This window comes from Magnolia sinica, chromosome 19 (assembly GCF_029962835.1).
Source record: "Magnolia sinica isolate HGM2019 chromosome 19, MsV1, whole genome shotgun sequence".
NCBI lineage: Eukaryota > Viridiplantae > Streptophyta > Magnoliopsida > Magnoliales > Magnoliaceae > Magnolia > Magnolia sinica.
Genome location: NC_080591.1, coordinates 54566294 through 54592994, shown reverse-complemented (window position 1 = coordinate 54592994; position 26701 = coordinate 54566294). Strand labels below are relative to the sequence as shown.

At 40.0% G+C, this 26701-nt stretch overlaps 1 protein-coding gene across 1 annotated transcript; it reads right to left on the bottom strand.

The window, feature by feature from the left end:
- Positions 1–314: 314 nt before the first annotated feature.
- On the bottom strand, positions 315–2095 carry LOC131235050 (probable aspartyl protease At4g16563). The gene has a single exon (XM_058232145.1). The coding sequence runs from the start codon at positions 1803–1805 to the stop codon at positions 438–440; it is 1368 nt and encodes a 455-aa protein (XP_058088128.1). The 5' UTR covers positions 1806–2095; the 3' UTR covers positions 315–437.
- Positions 2096–26701: the final 24606 nt, after the last annotated feature.

The following is a 26701-nucleotide window of genomic DNA, read 5'->3' as shown; positions in this document are numbered from 1 at the left end:
TACTAACAATACACCCCCTTCCAAGGACATAGTCAGCTCATTAGGTTGGCCACACATGCACATCGACAGTCATCTTATAAACAGTCCACATCCAGCACACTTGTAAAGGGCCGGCCGAAAAGATAGTTTTAAGACTAGAACGAGTCGTCCGAGTTGACTCGGACTCAGTCCGGTTCAGGCAGCGAGTCACCCTCCTTCACCCAACAGAGGCGAAGCGAGTTGGGCTGAGTCCAGGCCAAACACCGGTTCGAATGAGTCATGACTCGACTCGAGACCGGACGAGTCAATCGACTCACTGAGTCAGTCGACCCATGGTAAGAGGTGCATGAATTGAAAAGGAAGGGTGTGAATATAAATTTCCGTTACATAAAATCTATATGAAAATCACCTAAGAATATAACATATCGGCCGAAATGTTACACCAATACGACATGTTGCTAGCATTTCTGCGGCCGAAAACCGAATCTCTCCTTCGCCAAATCATACTCCAAGAAAAAATTCTGCTGCTGGAAATTTCCCAAAATGATCGATGGCCCACCGGAAAACCCGTCACCTGTAAAGCCGTCCGTCACGATGGTCAGGCACACCGTGCCGGAATTCCCCACATAAGAGAAGTAATTCGCCAGCGGCAGTGCCATATCAGCACCACCTTTGAAGTGAAAAGCAAGTTGGGGTAGCTTCAACGATTTTTCGGCCGATACGTCAAAGCACGGCCTCAAACCGGTACGATACTCCATGTCAGCAGCCCTCTTATAATAGCCGACCAGCCGCTCGAACTCTCGTGCGACCGGCTCGAACACGTGACCCTCCATGAATGTGAATGTCGTGCCGGAGTCGACAATCGTCCCGCCGTTGCCGTCGGATCCTTGCGAGAGGTAACGGTACGGAATTTCGACGCTTTTGCCCCCGACGGTGACTTTGCGGAGCCCGACGTAGTAATAGACGGCGAACGCTGAGCTTCCAACGGTAGGATTCTTCAAAATGGGGGTGTAGCTGAGGCCATCCTTGCCGGAATCTGACCCACCAGTGGAGTCGAGAACCAGCGAGCTGCTCTTGCCGGTGTCATCGAGACGGTGGGAGACGAGGCAGTAGCTGAAGCGTTTGAGGCCGAGCTGAGTTGGGAGCGACGAATTTCCGCGGCCGAACCCGGCAACGCCGGCCGGCTGCCCGGTGGAGAAAATCGAGCAGCCGACGGCGAAATCCGTCACCTTCTTCTCCGGAAAATTAAGGGTCTCCGACAGCAGAAGCCCAGCCGTAGAACCTGATCCGTAGAGGACGAAATAAGGCGGGCATACCTGCGAGCAGTTGGCGAGCGACGTCGGGGGGCATTTTCCGCAATTGGGTTGGCTATGAATCCAACTGCATTTTGGGTTTTTGCAGCCGATGAGCTTGGAGGAAGATGAGGACTTGGGTAGAAAAACGGCAATTTTAGAGGGTAAATTCGCGAAAGAGCAGTTCTTGCAGACGTAGGTGTTTGTGCAGGGTAACCAGACAAGATCGCTGCCAGTGTCCATCAAAAGGGAGATTTTTTGAGGTGGGGTACCGAAATTGAGGGAGATGGAGTAACCACCGTAGCTGTGGGGGAAGAGAGGAGTATTGGAGAGGAGGGCATTTTGGGAATGTGGGGGTTTTTTGAGGTGCTTGGCTCGGATGAGAGAGGAGGCGGCGAGACGGGTGAATGTCTGAGATGGGTCTGGAGATGAGTTTTGGGGGAATTGGTGGAGGGAGAGGGAGATTTTTGTAATTTCTGAGGAAATGAGAGGCAGAAAGAGGAGGAGAGAGACGAGAAAGAAGGAGGAAGACATGGCAGCGTTTGAGAAAGAGAGCGTGTATGTGAGAGTGAGAGAGAGGAAATTGGCTTTTGTTTATAGAGAAAAAGATGGTGGGTGAGATGGAATCATGAAATGAAAAGGCAAACGGTGGGTGGAGAATCGGGTTCGGGGAAAGAGATTAAAATGCCGTTATCATGAGTTGAAAAAACACCGACTTCTGCGACTACGGGGTTGTTTGGTTCCGGGACCAGATAGTGCTGGACAAAGTCATGGAGAGACTCATGGACAAATCGATGGAAATTGGGCCAAAAAACTCCACACAGGTCTGTCTTGCACAGTGGCGTTTAGCTGATAAAAAAAGTTGTATTATATTTACTTCATTATATATATATATATATATATAAGAGAGAGAGAGAGAGAGAGAGAGAGAGAGAGAGGCATGCTCACCTACGCACTTACCCACGTGCGCACCTTTGTACATGTGTCATGGGTGTCGAATCCCCACGGTCCATAAGATGTGGAATCCCATGAAACCTCGGGAGGTGAATTTTCACCCTGTTAAAACCTTTAGTTTGCCTCCTCCGGCAATTAGAATGCCCAGTCTGCTCAGAGTTGCAGTTTCCAGTACAAATATTATTGGCTGCTGAGTTTAGTACGTCAGGTCCAAGCATAATATATTTATAATCTCATCTTTGGTTTCTAAACCAGAGGGGTTCGCAGGTGAGCGTTCCGATATATATATATATATATATATATATATATATATATATATAGATATATATATATATTCTCCAAAGCCTAGCATCAAGGACATCACATAATTGATAAAGTAGATTTTAAGAGTATAACATTGTAAGCCCTGTAGAGTTAGTTTTTTATAGGGCTACTTAAAATAGGCACCATAGCGTTGTCGGTCCCAGTTGGCTGATCCAAAACTTTGGTGGGCCATGAAAAAAGAAAATTGTTTCTTCCCTTGATTTGCATTTCTCTTTGCTATGGCCTACGGAGTTTTAAATCAAGGTGAAAATTGGCCCCTTGGAGTTTCATGGGATGTCACATCACATGGACTGTTCGAATTAGATGCCCATGACATGTGTGCAAAGATGTGCATGTGCGTAGGTGTGCCGGTGAGCATGCCTATGCACCTTTGCACACGTGTCTTAGGCACAAAATTTGAACGGCCAATGTGATGCGGCACTCCTTGAAATGTCACAAGCTCATTTTTCAGCCCGATATAAAATTTTGATGGGCCATGGTTAAAGGAAACATTATCCTCCCTTCATTTGCATTTATCTTTCCTATGGCCCACTAGAGTTTTGCATCAAGTTAAAATTTAGGCCTATAGAGTTTCAAGGGGTGCTGCATCACATGGATGATTCAAATTTTGTGCCCCTTACATATGTGCAACGGCGCGCATGGGTGCTCACATAAGAAGGTAACGCAGGTGAGCATTCCCCTGTATATATATATATATATATATATATATATATATAGAGAGAGAGAGAGAGAGAGAGAGAGAGAGAGAGAGAGAGAGAGAGAGAGTCATGCTCACGTGCACACCTCTGCACATGTGTCATGGGCATCTTATCCAAACGGTTCATGTGATGCGGAATCCCATGAAATCCCAAGAGACAAATTTTCACCATGATCCAAAACTCTGGTGGGCCATAGAAAAGAGAAATGCAAATCAAGGGAGGAAACTGTTTTCATTTTTCATGGCTTGACTAGAGTTTTGGATCAAAGTAAAAATTGGGCCCAGGGTGTTTCATGAGGTGATGCTTCACATGTATATTAATTTTACTTGACTCGAGCCTGAAGCTCAACTCAGCTCGAGTGATATATTTTAATTATATATATATATATATATATATATATATATATATATATATATATATATATATATATTCCTAAAGTTATCTATGTATACCTATTTTATATTCTAATACTATCCTTTAAGTTGGAGGGTGGATATTAATCATGTTTAACTTGAAATATACATGAAAAAGGTGACATGATGAATAGCATATGCTATTACTCCTCACATACAACATGTTTAGATACAAGATCTTCAAGTATTTTTTATTTGTAAATTGAGCTTTCATTGTCTATTATATCTTATCTTTTAATAGTAAGCTATAGAAATATGACAATCTTTAATCTACTAAATGATTTTCACATTCAAAATTATCTGTACAAGACTGCACAACAAGTGAGTGAACTACACCCAAAATAATTTAGAAGGTGCTACACCTACATACAATGTGAGACATGTGTTGACAATGATAGGTTAAAATGTTCTCTTCAAGTGTGATGGAGCTGAGAGAAGACAATGTTGTCAAACGTTCACTCAAATCAATCCAAAGGTGCACAAACTTAGCTGCATGCACAAGACAACGAGAGATGGGTGTTCCAACCTTTTAATAAACATCAAGTGGGGGTTATTGCAATAGAGAGGGCATGATGGGCACTAATGGACACATTGAGCGGAGATGCAGATCGAAAGAACACATGGAAGTATTATAACTGTAACGCCCTGAAATTCGGGGGTCGAGCATAACTCAGCTCCCGAGTTCCAAAACATCACTTATGCAACATATTGAATGATGGATGTATGTTGTCTGTATTAGCGTATAAAACATGGAATAGATTAAGCCAAATAGTAAATATAATTCAGGGATAAGTGAAGAAAGCAAGCGGAAGACTTATAGAAATAAATGTGTACATGTGCGAATCCCTGAAATACATACACATACCAGGTCGTAATTCAAGTTTTACTATCAAAATTATAAGTATCAAATTACATCATTTAATTCCCAAAAGAAATCCCAGCATCCCGCGCATCAGAACAAGGCTCACTAGAACCCGTCTAAAAACTGCATAAAAGAGAAAGCAGCCTCATCATCATCCATCTCCCGCTCTGCCTCAGAGGTCACCTCAACATCTGCAACATCAGCAGCTAAGACAGAGTCTGGTGGGTGTTTAACACCGCCCCAGAACGTGGGAGTGAGTGATCAACTCAGTAGAACAATAAGGCACAGGTTAACATGTTATCAGTTCAATCAAGCAGTAATGATAAAGCAGAATAATCAAACATGTCTTAAGTACTCTTGTTAATGCAAGGATGTATGAAAAATGATGCGTGCCTCTCACGCGTACACCCTCAGCGTCTTCATCTTACGTTACGCATGACACCACCTTAAAGTGTGCCACATCTACAAAGTACATGCAAATGCGGTACATAAACATGATTACCAAGTTGTTATTAGTCCTTTTCATACAGCAGGATTGGGAAGCTAAGATACCTTTCTCATATCACCATCCAAACAGTGATCCATTCTAGGGTCGTCAGTCCTAGGTATCTCATACGATCATATGATTTGAAGTCGTTGCAAAGGGCTCGTCACCAATCAATGCACGCCCATCACACCTTCGTTACTACACTAAGGCTCGTCACCTCAATGCGGTATCCAGGCATGCTCGAGGTCACTACAAAGGGCTCGTCACCAATCAATGTAGGCCGACAGCACGAATATAGTGTCTCATACCACCATAATCGTCTCACGAGTTTGGTTGCTCACTGGTCACTACGGGGAGACTCGTCACCCCAGCGTAGGCCGACAGCTCGACCACAGTGTCCCATACCACCATGTTCGGCTCATGAGTTTTAGCGGATCAAGGTACCAAGGTTAACAGGATTTCACTGGTAAGTTCGGTACCCTAAATTCAAACAATAGCGTCCATACATGGTGAACATACATCGGACAATCGGGTTACTTGACGAACTCGACTAGCACGAGCACACGTTGGGTTGAACGACATAGAGTGCGCAAACACTCCGCGTGGCCAAACCACTGCCGACAACTCTAATACGACTTGGGTTCGTTTAATCACGTCCTACGTGGTGAAAGCAACCTCAACCACGAACTTAAGGCCGATTACCGATTTCCTGGACTAATGCATAGTCCCACACACATTCCACTATAACAGGTATTCATATCTACAATTGGGAATAGTAATGAAACAACAACTCAAAACATATGGTATGTAAGCATCTGAAGAATATCAACTTAACATGGATTTAAGTATAAGTAAGACTTGAAATTAAACAACAAGGAATGTAACTTACATGAAGGAAATCATACACACTAGTGGGAGAGTTGAGAATCGCTTCTCAACGCCCACAAATAGTATAATATATTACACTTTAGATCAATCAGGCATTTCTACAAACACTTAGAATACATAGTTCAACATACATGACGTATGTTGAAAACACGCATTTGGACAATTCCTTTTACCAAGGAGTTATCACATATACATCTAGCATAAGCACACGGCAAATAATCATGGCAATCACATGTTCATATTTTATACGCATACGGTACTTTATACATACACATAGAATACACAAATCTCAATAAATCACATGCATAACAGGAACGCAAAGTAAACATAACATTTGGCATGTGAAATCTCATCCATAACAAGAATAAACCATTAACTGGCATTGAAAGCCTTGAAAACCATAACCTATACACTTAAAGTCCGCACCTTAAGCCAGAAAAGAACACCGAACTAATTTCAGACGATATGTCTTCGTCAACGGCGACAGAATAACCTAAGGCAAGAATAGAAATGAGCTACAACAATACAAAGACTATTCTAAGCTCTAACACAGATTAGGGTTAAGTTAACTTACCCAAAGATGAACTTAGAATCGCCAGAAGAACGATTCAAAAGTGAAGGTTTAAGGATGAAGAAGAACAAGAAAGAATCTAAGATGATTCACCAACTTCTCTCTCACTCTCTCTTTTCCTCTTTCTCACTTAGCTAGGGTTAGGAAATTCGTATAGAAAAGAGAGCAAGGGTTTTAAGGTCTATAAATAGGCCTAATATTGATGGAAATAACCCCAAGGCCAAGGTATACTTAGGGTATAACCAAAACCGGCCTCTCACGATCCAATGAAGCACTTCCGATGGGCCTATCACCACGAAAGGTCGGACTTAAGCTCACTGACTATGGATCTAGGTCAGGTTGAGTTTTCTTACCGACCGGCTTTACAGATTAGCCGTGGCGGACCACACACAATTCAACGGTCACCGAATCTTGATCAGGTCCACAAGCACAAGGACATGCCTGGGCCACCTTCCCTAATCAGAGGGTGAAATTGGGTCAGAATCCAACGGTCAGATTGCTTAAAATCGTCGCGCAAGCGACACGACTTAGATTTCATAAAATCTTATTAAATTTCCAACCGTTGTCACACTCTTCACTCCGAACTCAATCAAATCGACCCAGAACATTACATGGACTTGATTTTTGAGGTGATGGTCAAGTCCAACTAGGTGACCGCAACAGCCTAAGATCATCGCTATCGGCCTTTCGACGCGCAGTCCAGGTCCGATCCAGACTTCCAAAAATTCCCCAAAACAACTGGATTTAGCAATGGATCCCAGATTTCAGAGTAACATAGCGCTAGCTAATCTACAAGTTTTGAGTCATGCAGATCCAATTTAAATTGATTGATGTGAATTTCACAAGCAATCAATATTAGCACTAATTACCCCAAAAAGCTACTAAGGAGAAATAGAGGTAGTACTCGGGTCTTGGCACAAAATTTTTCGGGTCATTACAATAACAAAAGACTTCAAATCTCCCAAAAATCTATCATTTCCTCTTTGCAAGAGTTTGCGACAACATGAGATAATGATGTTGAGGCCCATGTTGTAGATTTGTTGCAAGTGGGGTTGGCAGATGTGGAGAATTAGCATGATGCATGATAAGGACAGAGATTGAAAGGTGTAGTTGCCAAGAGATTTAACTGATCCTAAATAGTGGGTTTAAGCTAATGAATGGCCAAATTTATTTCAGATGAAGAAAGGTAATTGAAATAATGTGGATTGTTTACCACGATACGTGCGAAAGCTTGACGGAGCTTAGAAGTACGGCTAAGGCATAGAGGGAGGGGAGGGGAGGGGGGTGAACCACTTTAAAATTATTTACCTAATTATCTGATTTACCAATTAAAAAAAATAAGATAAATTAACATTAAGGCTTCCAAGCCAAAGTGGGTCCAATCACATAAACCATAAAGGATATAACAATTAAGCAACTAGTCTATAAGAGATAATGAGCTTGTGTGTGCTTGCAAGTTAAGTGCCTAGCATACAATCCAATTCAAGTATTCATATATTTAACTATTCAAATATATACGCATGAATTGAATATAATTGTGCTTAAATGATAATTATAAACACAAGCATATATAGTAGTTCAGTTTCCTTACTCTACTCACGGCGGATGCAATCTACTTGAGTGTGCTTGTATTCACTATTTTATGAGTTTTCAATAGCTTTACCCCTAAACTTTACAACCATAAACAAGGACCTAGATGCACGTACACTCCCGTGTAAGAGGAACACATTTTCACTTGTGTCGGTGGCTCCTTTAAGAGACTTCAGTTGGTTTTCTATTAGCTAACCAACAGCCACTAGCGGTCCTAATCTAAGGCCTTACGTACACTCTCATCAGAGGCTCCCTATGAGATTAACACGTACATACCTGTGTCTGATGAATTCGGCCCTACATAAGAGCCTAGGTCCTACACAAGAATCTATTCATGTTTGGGTCATAAACTCTATACTTAATTCTACTCAAGGAAAGAGTGTGCGGGCTTTATAATTAACAACCTACTAATCAAATAGAACTCCGTTGTTGTGCCTTACTTGAGATGCTTCTTCAATGTTCTCCTGTACTTGAATCAAATTCTCAATTGCTCCCCCAATCATTGATGTTGATGATTCAATTACTACGATCAACCGCATTGCATATGTTGTTGCGATGAGGTAACCAAGGTGCTGGAAAGATAGTGGAATCTCCTACAACTAATGGATAGTTGGTTTTCAAAATGGATTCACCTAGATGGGCATTTTAGAAAATATTTAGATAAAAATTTACCTATGAATGTGAAGACTAAACTTTAGAGAATGTAAGAAACCAATATCATCTTCATATGGAGCTTGAAATGCTCATTAGAGTGATTAATCACATATAAGATGACTTGGATCCCTTTGGGAAGAGCTTAAAAAGTATTAAGAAGTATTGGGATACACTGGGACTTCTAACTCACTCAAAACCATCATCTCTAAAAAGATCCAGAGTTGGTTTATATGTAAAATGAGCTCCAATGGATCTATAATGGCTAGTTTTTTGCCATTAATGATCGATCGATACAAGCCTTCAATAGATTAAACTTCTGATCGATCTATTGATCAAATTCTCGATCGATCGAACAAATACAGATTTAACTTGATAACTCATTAGACATTTTTTTGAGCTATCAATCGATCAAACTACACCTATCGATCGATTAACCAAAATGGTTTCCAAACAGATACTTACTGGACAATTTCAGCTACCGTCGATTGATTAGTCAGTGCCATTGATCGATCGACCAGGCCACCGATCGATTGAGCTTCGTTCGACAACACTTATGAGCTTATTATTTTAGCTATATGTTTTACAACAACTCTAAACCTCTTTTAGACTATCTTATGATGTTACAATTGGCCTCGTAAGGCTATAAAATTATTAATCAAAGGTTTACCTATTAAGGCATGCTCATCTAGAGACTAAGGTTGTTTTAGATCTAAGGTTAGGGTCACTAAGGCACTTCAATTTACGTGTTCTTCTCTTCCTTGATGCATCATGTCCTCTTGTGTCTTTGGTCTTCAGTTTCCAAGGGCTTAACCAACTCACTAACACAAGGACTCACGTGATTGACAAATAAGTGCACTAACAATCTACCCCTTTGTTAATTACATGACAAAAACTTAACCCACACCTTGTCATGGTCCATACCAATGACAAACCAAAACAATTAAAATATCACATGTCAATTATAAAACATTTACAACTTCGAATACATATGACATGTAAACTTGCAATGCTCCCCCTCAATAGCTCCCTCTATCTCCATCAATTCTCTACAACAACAAACGAAACCTACAAAAAACATAATTTAACTCGTTTTAATAAGAATTTATCTTTCTCCCACTTTTTGTTAGTATTTGACAAAGAGACAATTCCATAAATATACCAATTAAACACATAAAATGAAAAGCTCTATAAATCATGGATTTACTAATAAGCACATATTAACAAGGAAATGTGGTACATATATCATTAAAAACATGGAGCATGCTTATTATAGTCATATAAAAGGATATATCATTTGAAATATCATGACCAATGATTGTTTACTAATAAACATATAATATTAAAATAAAAAATTTTAAGGCAAACTATATATTAAAAAAAGAGACTATAATCCTTGAATTTACTTATGAAGCACAAAATGAGGCTAAAAGTCTTCTAATTTTTCTACTAGGCCTACTCAAAGAGGCTAAACTCCTCATATTTATCTTTTAAACCTGCTAAGACCTTATAAGGTCACCTATTCGAGGTCCTCCCCTTTTGCCTAGATTTGACCCCTTACCTATTGATCTATCCAATGAGATTTTGCCACATGGCAATCTGAGATCTCAACCCTTGAAGCCTTTTTACCCCTAGACTTTCCAGAAATTACCAGAAAATTGGTTCAGAGGGCTATAAATAACCCCCTCCTCTTCATTTCTAAATCATTCAGAAATCCTAGAAGATCTAGAAACCTCCAAGCATCTCATCCAAGCCTTTTCATCCTCCATATCCATCCCATCTACTAAGGAGAAGTGAGAGTAGAAGGAGAGTGGTCCAACCTAGGTTAGCCTAGCCAAGCCCAACCCCTAGCAAATTGAGCCACTAGAAACACTAAACTAGGCCACTCGACCTAACCCTTGCAATAAAACCATTCACCTTTCCACACAACTTAGATCAACCTCATCCAAACTTAGATTAGCATTGTGCAACATCCACTCCCTTCTCAACCCACCTCCGTATCTTATACATCAACATTACATTGCATTTAAGCATGCAGTTGATTCAAGTGTATGCTTTGCGGCTTGCCGGATCCTGCCTATCAAAAACTTAGGTTAACTAGTTATCCGACCTCTTCGACAAGTTGGGGAGTTAGGGTGGATTTATCTGACTCAGGCCATCTCTTATTATCAGTATGACAATATCACTACATTGCATACACTTTTACATTATTGGTATACAAGAGTTATTCCATATCCCTAATATTTCGTTTAATCTTGTGAGCAGAGGGGTGCCTAACACATTCTCTCTCTATAAAAGTGGTCCCTTGGCTTGAATCTTTGATCACAGATCAATTAATCATTTCAGGGGAAAAGAACCATTAGATTCTCTCCCCTAAAATTTCTATTGGGTTTAGTCAGCTATGGAGGTAGAGTAACTAGCTAGTGGTGACTTCAGTCAAATATATTAACCCCACACCTCAAACACATCCACACACCCCTAAAAGGGCACCCGTGAGTATAATTCACCGACGATCCAGTGTCCCACAGAATAGAGACTCCATTGGGGATGGATTAGTCCCACTAGTTGTGATCTAACTCGAAAAACATGACTTTATGAATTTTTAGGGATTCTAGTTCTTATGCTAGTATCTGCATTCATCTCAATCCACTGTGCTCATTCAAGCCAAGCTTTCCCTAGCAAATCCCATCTACCATAGCCCAATCTGTACTGGATCTAGAACAACCATGGCCAATCACGAAGAAAGAGCTTTGTTAGTGCACTGATTTGTGCATCCTATTTATCAATCACATGAGTCCTTGTGTCATGCAGTCGGTTAAGCCTATTGAAGCTGAAGACCAAAGGTACAATAAAACAAGAGCATCAAGGAGCAAGGAAGTGGTAAATGAGGTGCTTTAGTGATCCTAACCCAGTAACCCTTGACTTAAAACAATCTTTGAACATCTAGATAATCTTAGATTAATAAGTAAACCTTGTTGATTATCCCTTAGCCTTTGAAACCTAATTGGAACATGATAACTAAGGTTAAAAGAGGTATGGAGTTGTTGTGAAAATATACACCCAAAATAGTAGTTTTCGAGTGTTGCTCAATCCCATTAAGCAGATCTCGAGGGATCTTCGATGGCATTAAAGATCCCCTCGAGGGCATCGAACAGGTATGCTAGATATGTCCAGAAAGAATTGATCATTTTATCTGATTTTCTCGATGGCATCGAGGTCCCCTTGGATGACATCGAAGGGTCACCCTAATGGCATCGAATAGGAAAGTTAGATATGTACAATACGAAATAATCATTTTATCTGACTTTCTCGATGGCATTGAGGTACCCTTTGATGGCGTCGAAGGTTCACCTTGATGGCATCTAGTTTATTTACCCCTTTTTTACTGTTTGAACTCGAACTTCTTATAAAGGGCATTTAGTTCTTGGGTGTTGAGGGTCAAATATTGTATATTATCCCCCATTTATTACTTGGTTTTATGAACATGATAATGCTTAATGTTTTCTTTTAATCATGTTTGTGTTGCAAGGTGAATTTAAGAGCTTAGATTGAAAAGGATGCTAAAAGCATAGATTTAACGCTTAAGAATCACCAAGGCAAAGGAGGGATCTTAGGAGACCAAGAATGGAGAATTATCATGTAAAAGATTTAAGGAAACCAAGTACAAAGGATGGAGAAAATATTGGCAAGAGCACAAGTAAAATAGTAGATAACCAATTTTGGTGCTACCTAAGCCAACTTCGGTAGCCACCTAAAGTGCACAAAACAATCTAGTAAGAAAATAACTTAATTCGGTGCTACCTAAGCTTAATTCGGTAGAACTGAAGTCAATTTCGGTAGCAACTAAGCACTTTGCACATACAATTTCAGATGTAAAAAATTTTAGATACGACTTTGGTGCTTCCGAAACATGCAGAGTTGTTGCACAGGGTCGATGAGGATTGCGTAAATTGAGGCCTTTCACAAGTGGTTTCCGAAATTTCATGTCGGTGTGTAAGAGGGGGATGCACAACTATAAATAGGAGTCCTTAGGACGTTTCTAGGCATCATCTAGGGTTTGAGGAGTGGAGCAAAAGCGTGGAGTGCCATCGCCAAGAGTCTTTCTTCACTTCGTTAGTTGTTTTTAGTTGTTTTTATGTTTGTCTTAAGAGATTTTAGTTCAATCATGTCTATGGTTGGCTAAACCTCTTAGCTAGGGCTAAGAGGTGAAGCTTGTAGCGTGATTGGGATATTTACTTTGCTTTAATTCATATTTATGTTTGAACTTCATTGAATTTTAGTTGATTTTAAGGAATATTTTCAGTTTTTAATGGTTTGTTGTGACTATAATTACAACAGATCTGCAATAGATTTAAATATCTTCTTTTCTATTTGAGATCGTGGATTTGGTAAATCTTGTTGTTTGTTATCATTCCCTGGGCATGGTTGGGTGATGGAATCCCTTTCAATTCACCATAATTCTCCTCCATTGAGACTAAATCAATGAGAAGTTCAGAGATTTGACTGTCTCTTCTTTCAACTAGATAGGATAGGACTCTGATTCTAGTTGGATCTTTTGAATTAAGTAAAGTAGCATCTCAATTACTAAAAGTGGAACCTTGGCACCCTAATTCCCACTTTTAATTGATACTTTACTCATTACTCAAAATTACTCAATTAAATTTAGATTTATGCTTTAGTTCTTCATATAGCTCTAATTCTAGTTACTTTTAGAAACATACAAGTTTAGTCCATGTGGATTCAACCTCGGTCTCACCGAGATTATTACTGCATCGCAACCCTACACTTGGGGTTTCGAACAAGTTTTTGGCGCCGTTTTCGGGGACTAACGGTTGCATTTTTCTGAGATTAACTAGTTTTAGAATTAGGATTTGTTTAATTTCTATTTTTAGGTTAGAGTTTTTCTGATTTATTTTTAGAAACTAACTTACTTTCTAATTCTAGGTTTAGAACTTTCCTAATCAGTTTTTAGAAACTAGGTTGCTTTTTTTTTTTAAAACTTTCCTTTCTAGTTTTAGAAACTAACTCATCTTTCTATTTCTATTTTTAAAAACTCTCTTATTTCTTTTTAGAAAATAATTCACTTTCCTTTTTCTTTTGCAGGATCCTAACATAGAAACTTCTAATTTGGTAACTTCTTTCTATTTCTTGATTTCTATTTCCCTCTTTCTTTCTAGGTTTAGGTTAGATTCTTAAATTGAGGGTTGAGAGTGTTTCATGCCTAACTAGGTCTGTGATAACACTTGACGTCTCTTAAGTGAAGGAGGATTGGTGAGCAGTTATCTATCCATCACAGGATTAGATACTACTCGAGATCTACAAAGTTAACTGAGGTTATGGCTGCAAATCAACCCGTAGATCAACCGGTGAATCTAACGGGGGATCCAATTAATTTCAACATTCTCTCCCCAACGGCAGATCCAATCAATTTCAACACTCTTGTAACCAGAGTTTCTTTGCAGTCTCATTTCTCAATCTTAGTCCAACAAACTTTCTATAACAGAAGTAATCATTGGTCTAACTATTGAGGGTCAATTATTGCATATTATCCCCCATTTATATCTTGGTTTTGTGAGCATGATACTGCTTAATGTCCTATTTTACTCATGTTTGTATTACAAGGTAAATTTAAGAGCATAGATTGGAAAAGGTGCTAAAAGTATGAATTTGATGCTCAAAGATCACTAAGGTAAAGAATGGATCTTAAGAAACAAAGATTGAAGATTTCAAGGTCCCAAGATTAAAGAAAACCAAGTGGAGAAGGAAAGAAGTCAAAAGAACAAGTGCAAAAGTCACATTGACTATGTCATCAATCACCATTCGATGACATCGAAGCTACCTTTCGATGACATTGAACACGGGACGATGACATCGAATTTATGCATGGAAATAGAGTTGGTCACTGGACAAATTGAAGACAGTTCTCAATGGCTCGATGGCCTATTCGATGGCATCAAATTTTCTGAGGATTTTCGGTAAAAACTCGCTGGACATATTGGGCACAATGCTTAATTACTCGAAGTCCTCCTCGATGATATAGAAGACATGTTCGATGACATCGAAGGACCCTTTCATGACATCGAATTTATTGAAGAAATTGAAATAACTCGCTGGATTGTTTTGGATGCATTATCGATTCCTCGAACACCATTCGATCACATCGAAGATACCTTCGATGACATCAAAGGTAGGTTTGATGACATAGACGATTATGTAGTTTGGATGAAGTTACAACAGTGTGAAAAAGCATGTATAAAAGGCACCTTCAATGACATCGAACGACTTACGCAGAGTTGCATAAAGTGCAAAATTGGAGGCAATTTTTGAAATTTGGAAGGTCAGTTTGGAGCTTGAAGTTTCCTAATTATAAATAGGAATCCCCAGGGCATCCCTAGGCATCATCTAAGGTTTAGAAGAGCGAAGCACAAGGGTGGAGAGTCATCGCCAAACGTTTTTCTTCCTTTCTTCCGTAGTTTTCATGCTTTCTTCTAGGGTTTTAGATCTAATCATGTCTGTGATTAACTAAACCTCTTAACTAGGGTTAAGAGGTGAAACTTGTAGTGTGATGAAATGTTTCTATTGCTTTGATTCATATTTATGTTGAACTTTCTTTGGTTTTAGTTTGATATTTAAGGAATACTTTCAGTTTTTAATGGCTTATTGTGACTTAAATTACAGTTAATCTATAATAGCTTTGAGTATCTTCTTTTCCTGATTTGAGATTATGGGATTGATAAATCCTTTTGTTTGCCATCGTCTCAAGGGCATGGTTTGGTGATGGAATCCCTGCCAATTATCATAATTCTCCTCTTTTGAGAATTACGTCAAAGGAAGTTCAGATTTGGTTTTATTGAGATAGCTTCCAATTGGATAGGATAGGACTCCAATTCTAATTATATTACTTGAATCATGTAAGAGGATTCCCTGATTACTACAAGTGGATCCTTGGAAACCATAGTTCCCACCTTTGAATTCTTAAGTTTCTATTAAATTACTCACAATTACTTTTTTATATTCCAGATTTAGATTCATATCTTTTTCTAGTTCTACTTTTAGTTGTTTTCGGAATACGCACGAGATTAATCGTTGTGGATTCGACCTTGGTCTTACCGAGATTATTACTACATCGCAACCCTACACTTGTGGTTATGAATAAGTTTTTGGCGCCATTGCCTGGGAGTAATGGTTGCGTTTTTCTGAGATTAACTAGTTCTAGAATTAGTTTAAGATTAGGGTTTTTCTATTTTCTATTTTTAAGTTAGGGTTTTGTCTAAATTATTTTAGAAACTAAGCTTTCTATTTCTAGGTTTAGAAACTTTCCTAATCTATTTTTAAAAACTAATTTACTTTCCTAATATGTTTTTAAAAACTAACTTATTTTTCTGTTTTTGCAAGATCTCAATATAAAAACTTCTAATTTGGTAACTTTTTTTTTCTAATTCTCTCTCTTTTTATTTTTCTATTTCTCTTTCCTTTTTTAGGTTTAGGGTTAGATTCTGAACTTGAGGGCTGAGAGTGTTTCATGCCCAAGTGGGTCTATGATAACACTCGACGTCTCTCGAGTGAGGGAGGATTGATTGAGAGGTTATCTATCCATCACCAGATTAGACACCACTCAAGATACAGAGAGTTAACTGAAGTTATGGCTGCTAATCAACCGGCTAATCAACCTCCAAATCCTCCCCAACTTAGGGTTGGGGAAATCTAGAATGAAAATGAGGTGGATCAACCACCCCCGCCTCATACTTTATGAAACTATTTACAACCGGTGGGGGTGAGCACCCCTTCCTATATGGTCTTTCTAGAAAATACAGGAAACATACACATCAAGCCATGAGTGATCCAGCTCCTTCCAAAGTTCCTTGGGCTTGAATATGAAAATCCATATTTACACTTGAAAAACTTTGATGAGATCATAGCCACTTTATACTTTCCTCATGTGTCTGAGGACACAATCTGCCTGAAACTCTTTCCTTTCTCCTTAAAAGAAAAGGCTAAGACGTGGTTACATTCACTACGTCCACGACCTATTGGCAGGTGGAATGACATGACAAGGGAGTTCATAAAGAAATTCTTTCCATATCATAAAATGAACACTATCAGAAAGTCGATCATGAACTTCGCCCAAAGGGAAGATAAAACATTCTTCCAATGTTGGGAGCGATTCAAGGATCTTGTCAGCTCATGCCCACAACACAATTTTGAAACGTGGTGCATAACTAATTTTTTCCATGAAGGATTGACATCTTCCATGTACCAATTTATCGAGATGATGTGCAATGGGGAATTCCTGAACAAAGATGTCGATGAAGTGTGGGATGACTTTGATAAACTTTCTGAAACCTCACAATCACGGGACATCTCCCCAAGAACGAGCATTAAGTCTAAGCCTACTCAATCAACGGAGAGAGGTGTAACATAACTTTTGAAAGAGGCAGATGATATCAACACTAAAGTGGCCAGTCTCACAAGGAAACTTGAGGCCATGAAGCTTAGGAAGGATAAGGATAAGGAAGTTGTCTGCAGTATTTGAGCTTGCAACATTCATACAACTGAAAATTGCCCAACCATACACGTATTTCAAGAAATATTGAATGAGCAATCAAATGCCGTAAACAACTACCAAATGCCTTTCAAAGGACTCACTTCGAACACATACAACTCCAGTTGGAGAAATCATCCAAAATTCAGTTGGAGGAATGGACAATCTGTTGCACCTCAAGGAATCCCTAATCAATTCTTAAATAAAGGGAAACCTCAAGAGGAATTGGTTCAAAATCCTTAAGAGCTCGCCTAGCAAAGTACTCTTCAAGCTTTATAAGAACTCACAAAGGATATACAAAAGATAGACTCACACGTTACGGTTATGGAGAAAGGGATGCTTCCAGCCCAACATATCCTCAATCTTAAATCGCAATACGGACTTAGTGAACCAAGCTTTTCAAATCCAATGGAGCAAGCTAAGTCTATCACCACTCTTAGGAGTGGGAAGATAATTGACAAATCTATTCCGGTAAGGGCTGAGAAGCCTAATGACCTGGATGTAAATGAGACTGATAGAACTAGTGATGCTCCACATGAGGTAGAATCGGAACTTCAAAGCAAACCAGTTACTCCATTCCCCCAATGATTGATATCACCAAAACCTCTCTCTAACTCTCAGGACATTCTAGAGGTGCTTAAGTAAGTGAAGGTCAACATTCCTCTACTGGATGTCGTAAAACAAATACCTTCATATGCCAAATTTTTGAAAGACTTATATACGATCAAAAGATGGCAGAACATTCAAAAGAAAATCTTCTTAACAGAAAAAGTGAGTGTCATCCTAAAGCAAGATATGACATAAAAATATAAAGATCTTGGTAGCCCAACCACCGCTTGTGTAATTGAGAATTACCGGATTGAGCACGTACTTCTTGACTTAGGAACGAGCGTAAATCTGATCCCATACTCGATCTACGAACAACTGCGTCTAGATGAATTAAAACCCACTCGAACCACATTACAACTTGCCGATCGCTCAGTTCGTGTACCGAGAGGGATAATTGAGGATGTGTTGGTCCAGGTTGAGAAATTCTACTACCCAGTAGATTTTATCATCCTAGATACTCAACTCATCGTGGACATAAGCACTTAAATTCCCGTCATCCTTGGTCACCCATTCCTTGCTACATCAAATGCAATCATTAATTGTAGGATTGGAGTCATGAACTTATATTTATTTTTCAATACAAGCAAATAGGCAGAGGATGATGACGATACCCATGACATTAACATGATTGATTCTTTTGTGGAGGATAGAACTCTAATGACCTTATCCTCTGACCCTCTAGAGACGTGCTTGGCCCACTCCCATGATTTAGATAATGATATGATTAAGGAGATAAGTGTCATGCTTGATACTATGCCGGTACTTGAAGTTAACTGGTGGAGGCCATAATTTGAAGAATTGTCCCAAACTGATGTAGTACCTCTACCATCTAACCTCAAAGCACCAAAGCTTGACCTAAAACCTTTATCCTCTGATTTGAAACATGTCTATTTAGGTCAAGATGAGACATATCCAATGGTGATTTCTTCCCACCTTAAGCAAGAATAGGAGAGTATGCTTATCTCTACTCTTATTGAGCATAAAAGAGCCCTTGGATGGTCGATTTCAGACCTCAAGAGAATCAACCCTTTGATTTGTACTCACCGTATTCATCTTGAAGATAATGCTAAGACCTCCTGGCAACCATAACATACATTAAATCCAAACATGAAGAAAGTGGTTAAGGCCGATGTTCTTAAGCTGCTGGATGTGGGTATCATATACCCTATATCCAATAGCCAATGGGTGAGTCTAACTCAGGTGGTTCCTAAGAAGTCTGGAATCACCATTGTACCTAATGCCAACAATGAACTCATGTCAACTAAAGTCATTACTAGTTGGAGAATGTGCATTGACTACAAGAAGTTGAATATCGCCATGAGGAAGGACCACTTTCCTTTACCCTTCATTGATTAAATCTTGGAAAGGCTAGCTGGTCATTCTTATTACTATTTCCCTTGACGGATATTCGGGCTACAACCAGATAAAGATCGCATTTGAAGATCAAGAAAAGACAACATTTACATGTCCTTACAGCACCTTTGCTTACTGAAGGATGTCTTCGGGCTATGTAATGCTCCCTCCACTTTTCAACGTTGTATGTTGAGTATTTTTTCTGATATTGTGGGGTAATATTTAGAGGTGTTTATGGACAATTTGTCTGTTTTTGGTCCATCTTTCAGTGAATGCTTGAAAATTTTAAAAAATATGCTGAAGAGATGTGAGAAAAAGAATTTGGTACTGAATTGGAAAAAGTGCCATGTCACGCCCCGAACTCAGAAACCGGGCTCATAAAATTTCCGATCGCCGAATCCGGCGCCGACAGCCTCCCCATTCTCGGCTACCGGCACACATACACCAAGTTCCGATCCTAGGATGCTACAAGGAAGATTTATAATCATCAGTCTGATTCATAATGAGCATAACCAAAAACAAAACCCACGAACAATAACCACAAGAACACCATCATAAAATCCACTATGATAAAAAACTTTTGAGTACAATACATCTGAAGGGAATACAAGATAATGCAAAATATAGAAACTCCAAAAGCTTGCCTGCACGCTCCTGCTGCTATTATGTAACGGCTGTGTCCTGGCGTCACCTGTACCCATCAATTGTGCATAAGCTTATAGAAAGCTTATAGGGTGGTGTAAGTGTGTACGCAATATAAGCGTGTTCAGAATGTAAGGTCAGAGTAATGAGGAATCATGGTGATGATTACATGAATGCAATCAGCCATACCAAGGCTATGCGGTGCAAGGTATGAATGCTATCGGCCATAACACGACCATGCAATGCAAGATGCAACCCAAGCATGTCAATCCTCATCATATATCAATACAGCTCTCATTCTGGATAATCACCGAGGTTCAGTACACTCCAAGTGGCACTGCCGCTCTCCTAGCCGCACAGTCCAAGTGAGCGTAAGAAACCTCACTATCCGCCTGGTTAATAGTCTGTTAATACCTATCCGGCATGTCGATAACGGACCCATTCGTGAGTTGGTCAAACTTAGCCTAGTGTTGTCCCCTACCCTCGGGCGAGTAAGGCCACACCCCTTTCCAACCGACCACGACACAGTGGGAGATGTAGCCTCCTTGTATTCGGCCCTCGTGCGCTCATATGTCCACTCAGTCTCAACGTTGGAGTCATCCTCTGGTACCATCGGGTTTAAGAATTTTCACCCAGGGACATCTATGGCGCCCATATGCTAGAACCGAACATTTTCGGTATCCAACCCAACCACCCTCGATGTGTTTGTGGAGGCTATGACCTTGATGTTGTTAGGGCATATAATAATCATGATCACACAAATACAAGTGCATGAATCACCCTACCAAACATGCAACAATCCTGTGCATACCGAGCGCTCATGTGGGGCGACTCCGCCTATCAAGGAGCCCATAAACGATCTGCCCGAAGGCATATGCTATGATCAATCACTTCTCATATCAGGCATACATATGATGCGTATGATCATGAATCATGGATCTATGATATACATGTTATGTGGTGATGGGCTCTGATCAAAACGAAGATGGGCCTAGACGGCTTACACATTATAGGTATGAGCTTATCAAAGGGCCCTAGGGAGAGTGACAATGCGGACATTTAACTAACATCATCCTTACAATGTGGACATCAAACCATCATTGCTCCCAAAGCATAGCCCGCTATAAAGGTCGACACATATACCATAGTGGAATCACACTATAATGGGCCTTATGTACGTCCTATTGGGCCTTGACCCATGGGCCTCCAGTACATCAAATGGGCCTCATACATGGGTCTCGCATATATACATCAAGGTGGGCCTTAATGATGGGCCACAAATGTATCAAGATGGGCCTAGTCACATGGGCCTTGCATACATCACAATGGGCCTCATAATATGGGCCTTATACAAATCAAGGTGGGCCTCAATGGACGGCCCACAAATACACCAAGATGGGCCTCAACACATGACCTTAAAATAATTTCCAAAATGATTGGACGGTTTGGATGAAACACATGCATCATGGTGGAGCCCACACTAATGGAGGGTGTGGATTACAATACATACACAAGTGGGTCCCATGTGGGGCTTACCATAATGTTTATTTTCCATCCAACCCATTGATAAGGTCACTCATACCTGGGGCCCACAGTAATGTTTATTTTCCACCCAACCTGGGCCCATTGTAATGTTTATTTACATCCAATCTGTGCATAAGGTCATGTGGACCAGGGCCCACCATAATGTTTATTTACATCCAACCTGTACATAGGGTCACGTGGACCAGGGTCCACCATAACGTTTATTTACATCCAATCTGTTCACAAGGCCACGTGGACCTGGGTGGGACTGGGGCCCACCGTAATGTTTATTTACCATGCAGCCTGTTGACAGGGTCACACGGTCAGGGAGGGGGCCCACCGTAATATTTATTTATCATTCAACCTGTTTATAGGGTCACGTGGACCTAGGGAAACTGGGGCTCACCTAATGTGGTTCGCAAATCCAGTCCACCCATTATGTGTGTCCCACTTAGCTGAGGGTTCAGAGCAAGTTTTAGCCGCATCCAAATTTCAGGTAGGCTCCACCAAGTGATTTTATATGTTTAGGCATGTCTTCACATGATTTGAAATGGCGTGGCCCACCTGAGTTCCGTATACAGCTGATTTTTGGTGTGGGGGCCACTGCCCTAAGGGCCCACCCAATGCACGGCGTTGATGTTCAAAACGCATCACAGTGGGGCCCACAGCTGGGGCCGTGAGGCCCAGCTCGGTCGTCCGTTCGCCAAGCGCAGGCACGCCTGCGTGTGCTCAGCTGCTGCTGTATGTTGGGTTTTTTTTTTATTTTTATGTTTTCCTACGGTTTTTAACAGATGGGGCCCGCATCAGCAAGATCCACTCCAGCCATTGGCCCCTGTGGCTTGATCGACGAAATGAGACCAATATGCAATATGTTTTTGGCGAATAGAAGGATCAAAGTAGGTTTCAATGGTGATACCTCCATTTCTTATGGTATGGCCAGCTTGATTATCAGATTGGTCTCAAAGTTTGGCTCAACGGCTAAAATGATCTAGGTAACGGGATAGACGGTGTGGATCAGTCCCATACATCAAGATGGGGCCCGCATGAATGGCCCACCCCAAGCATTGCTAATTAGTACACCCTAACGTCGGCTCACACTGTACTGTTAGCCTCACCCCATGCCAATACACACTTCATTGTTGGGCCACGTCCAGCGTCCCTAGACGCTGGACGGTGTGGAAATGACACAGATATCATGGTGGGTCCCACATGGACGTGGTCCACCATGAATGTATATATATATATAAACATAATATATTATATATATTACTTAGTCAGTGTGTAGGGCTTCCCACCATCCCAACGGATGGCGAATCCCGCCTGAAATGCGGTGGGCCACACCGCTTGATGGATGGAGTAGATTGGTGGGGCCCACTTCATTCTAGGGAAAGGAGGGAGGGAGAGAGAGAGAGAGAGAGAGAGAGAGAGAGAGAGAGAGAGAGAGAACAAGGATAGAGAGGAGGGATCCCGCCACTATGGGCCCTCCATTGATACATCACATACATCGAAATGGGTTCCACCAACAAGTGGGCCCCCAAATCATGAAATCAACGGTAGAACTCAAAGATCACCCACCTCTAGGTCTCCTCCTTGCTCCCTTAGCCTTCTATGCTCCTTGCCTTGCCTTTTGATGGTGGTTGATGGGATTTTGATGGTGTGGATGAGAGATGAGAGGGTGGGCCACACTTGATGTTTTTAGAAAAACTTGGGAATGCATGGACATGTGAGGCTTTGAGTTGCTTGGGAGAGAGTTTTTAAGAAATAAGGGGAAATGGAGAATTAATGGATGAAGGGATGGGTGGAGTGGTGGTTGTAAGGAGAGGTATGGGTTGGGTTGAAATTTTGGTTAAAGAGGAATGGTGAGGGGAGAGAGAGAGTTGACTTATGGAAAAGGAGGGATGGGTTGATGTACTTGGGGTATGGAGTGACTTGACTTATACTTGACATTGATTGATTGATTGATTGATGGGACATATCGTAGAGATTCCCTCGATATTCACAACGCGTAGTGTTTTCTTCGAATTGAACGTGGGCCTACATCTCCTAGCCTGGGTATCGGTTCGGTGCGGGAGTTACAGCATTGGAACCATGGCGACGGCGCAGTCGCTAAGGTACAAGTTTTAATTCCAGCCAATTTCGGTAAGCAGGACTCAACTTAGGATCACGTGCAAACGTCGGATACAGTGCGAAGGTTGTTAGAATTCGACCGGAAGGACCGCGGAAGCCAACGGAATGGTACAGACTGAGATACGGGTCTTACATGCCACTTCATGGTTTGTAAGGAAATTGTCCTTGGACATATCATCTTGTCCAAAGGAATTGAGGTAGACAAGGCTAAGATTAATCTTATCTCTAACTTACCTCCACCCAAGAACATATGATACATGTGATCCTTCCTAAGACACGCCAGATTTTATAGACGATTTATAAAGGACTTTAATTACCTCTCTCATCCTTTATGCAATTTACTTCAAAAGGCAGTACTATATGAGTGGATTGAACAATGCCAAGAAGCCTTTTCTAAGCTCAAGGGCATGTTAACCACTGCACCTATCATATAGCCACCTGACTAGAACTTTCCTTTTGAAATTATGTGTGATGCATCCGACTATGCTCTTGGGGCGGTGTTAGACCACGGAAAAGAAAAGAAGCCCTATATTATTCATTATGCAAGTAAAACTTTAAATCCTACCCAAGTGAATTACTCTACTATGGAGAAGGAACTCTTAGTCGTAGTATTCGCTTTGGACAAATTTAGGTCCTACTTAATCGGATTCAAGATCATTATCCATACTGATCATGTGGCACTCAATTATCTTCTTTTTAAGAATGATGCTAAGCCTCTCTTGGTAAGATGAATCCTCTTACTCTAGAAATTTGATTTAGAAATAAAATATAAAAAGGGAGTAGAGAACGTAGTGACTAACCATCTTTCCCACCTTAATCTCTCTGATTCCCTTTAGACGACACATATAAATGACATGTTCCCTGACGAACAATTGTTTAAAGTCTCCCATTCACATTGGTTTGCTGATATTGTTAATTATCATACTATAGGTTTCACTCCAACACATTGGATTGCATAAGATAAGAAAAAAATTCTTCACTGAGGTGCCCATATTCTTCTGGGATGATTTATATTTATTTAAATATTGCCTAGACTAAATCTTAAGGAGATTTGTACTAGGCAATGAACACCAAAGCGTCATCTCCTTTCGTCATTCTCAGGCCTGTGGTGATCACTTTTTTAGCTAAAAAGACCACGACCAAAATTTTACAGTGTGGCTTTTACTAACCCACTATGTTTAAAGATACTCATGAGTTTTGTAAAGCTTGTGAGCGTTATCAGAAGTTGGGAGCATTGTCCCATTGAAACATGATGCCTTTAAACCCCATTCTGATCATTAAAGCATTTGATTACTGGGGCATCGATTTCATAGGACTGTTCCCCCAATTCTTTGGAAATTTGTATATTTTTCTAGCAGTAGACTATGTCACTAAATGGGTTAAAGTGATCCCATGTTGGAACAATGATCATAAAAAATGGTCATTAAATTCTTAAAAGAGAACATCATTTTCTGGTTCGGAACGCCTCGAGCCATAATTAATGATGGAGGTTCACATTTTCATAATAGGCCATTTGCGAACTTAATAAAAAAATATGGTATCTCCCACAAATTGAGCACTCCATACCACCCATAAACAAGTGGGCAAGATGAGATTTCCAATATGGAGATTAAACATATTTTGGAGAAAACGGTTAACCTCGATTGTAAGGATTGGTCAATTTGATTGATCGATGCCTTATGGGCTTACCGGACTACATTTAAGAGTCTTATTGGAATGTCTCCCTTTACACTAGTCTATGGAAAGGCTTACCACTTACCTGTGGAATTGAAACATAGAGCCTACTGGGCAATTAAAAATCTGAACTTCAATTTCGATAACGATGGCTCGCTGCGCAAACTTTAATTGAATGAACTTGAAGAAATCTGGAATGATGCATACAAGAACTCGAGAATTTACAAGGACGGGATGAAGGTGTTTCATGACTAACACATTCTTCGAAAATCATTCACACCAGGTCAGAAGGTCCTTTTGTACAATTCTAGGTTACATCTTTTTCCAGAAAAACTCTGATCTCGTTGGACCAGCCCTTTCATAATTACTAATGTCTATCCTCATGGGGCCGTCGCAATTCAGAATCTAAACATTGGCAATATTTTCAAGGTGAATGGACATCGATTAAAGCCATTTGTTGAGAAATTTGATTTGAAGGACATGTCCATGCCTCTCACTGATCCTGTATACCAAGATTAATCTCCTAGTCTGATGGAGGTATAGTTAGGTTTACTGCTTTCATAGAATTTAAGTTTCGGATAGTTTACTTTCCGTTAAATAATATAGTTTGTTTTTCCGATTGTTTAATTCTTGTGCTAACCCATCTTCACATTGAGATCGTTGGAAAAGCCTCAGAATTCCTTCTTCAGGTATTGTCTCTTCATCACTTCCCTTTTCTTTTTGTTGCCTCTTTTGCAGTACATGCTTATTTTTTCACATTGAGGATAATGTAGATTTTAGGTTGGGGATGGGAGATTAGGTAAACTAATCAGTGTTTTCTTAGTTTTGAGCAAAATTTTTGAAAATTTTTAATGTTCCAAGTTAAAATCTATTTGGGAAGCGATGAATTGTGTACTTAATAATGCTTTGAGTGTGTTAAGATAAAGATTGAATTTTGGATTGTTGGAATTTGATCAACTAAGTAATCTATCACCTAAGTTCTTACGCTCAATTGATTAAGAAGAAGTTTGAATATCATGTTAATCTAAATCACAAAACACATTCAATTTGTCTTTCGTATGACATGCTAGAATTTCTGATTGTTAGTATGTGAATCATTGATAGATGGTGAGAATCAAGTCTGGAGAATTTTATCCACCTTAAAAGAAGAAAAGAACTAGTTAAAAAATAAGAGATTGATAAAAAGGTTATATATGGTAAAAAGACCGAAAAAGACTAGAAAAGAATGCAAAAATAAAGAATAAATAAAAATTGACCATCGATATAAAATCAAAAACTGAAAAAAGAAGGAGAATGGGCTAAGTTCGGAATTAACACTTGAGTTTCAAGTCAATGTTAAAGTGATGAGCATGGCTAGCATGATGAAAAAATAGTATTTCTATGGGAAGTATGTTGATTGTCACTGAGCACATTAGAAAACATGATATATAAACTGATACTCTGATCTGATTAATAAAGAATCTATTTGATATATTGCTTATGTGATTTGGCTCTAGGTTTTTAAAATCTCACTTTCGTATC

What these genes read in the sequence shown, in the direction of transcription:
- LOC131235050 (XM_058232145.1), bottom strand. Translation starts at nt 1,805, where the DNA reads ATGTCTTCCTCCTTCTTTCTCGTCTCTCTCCTCCTCTTTCTGCCTCTC.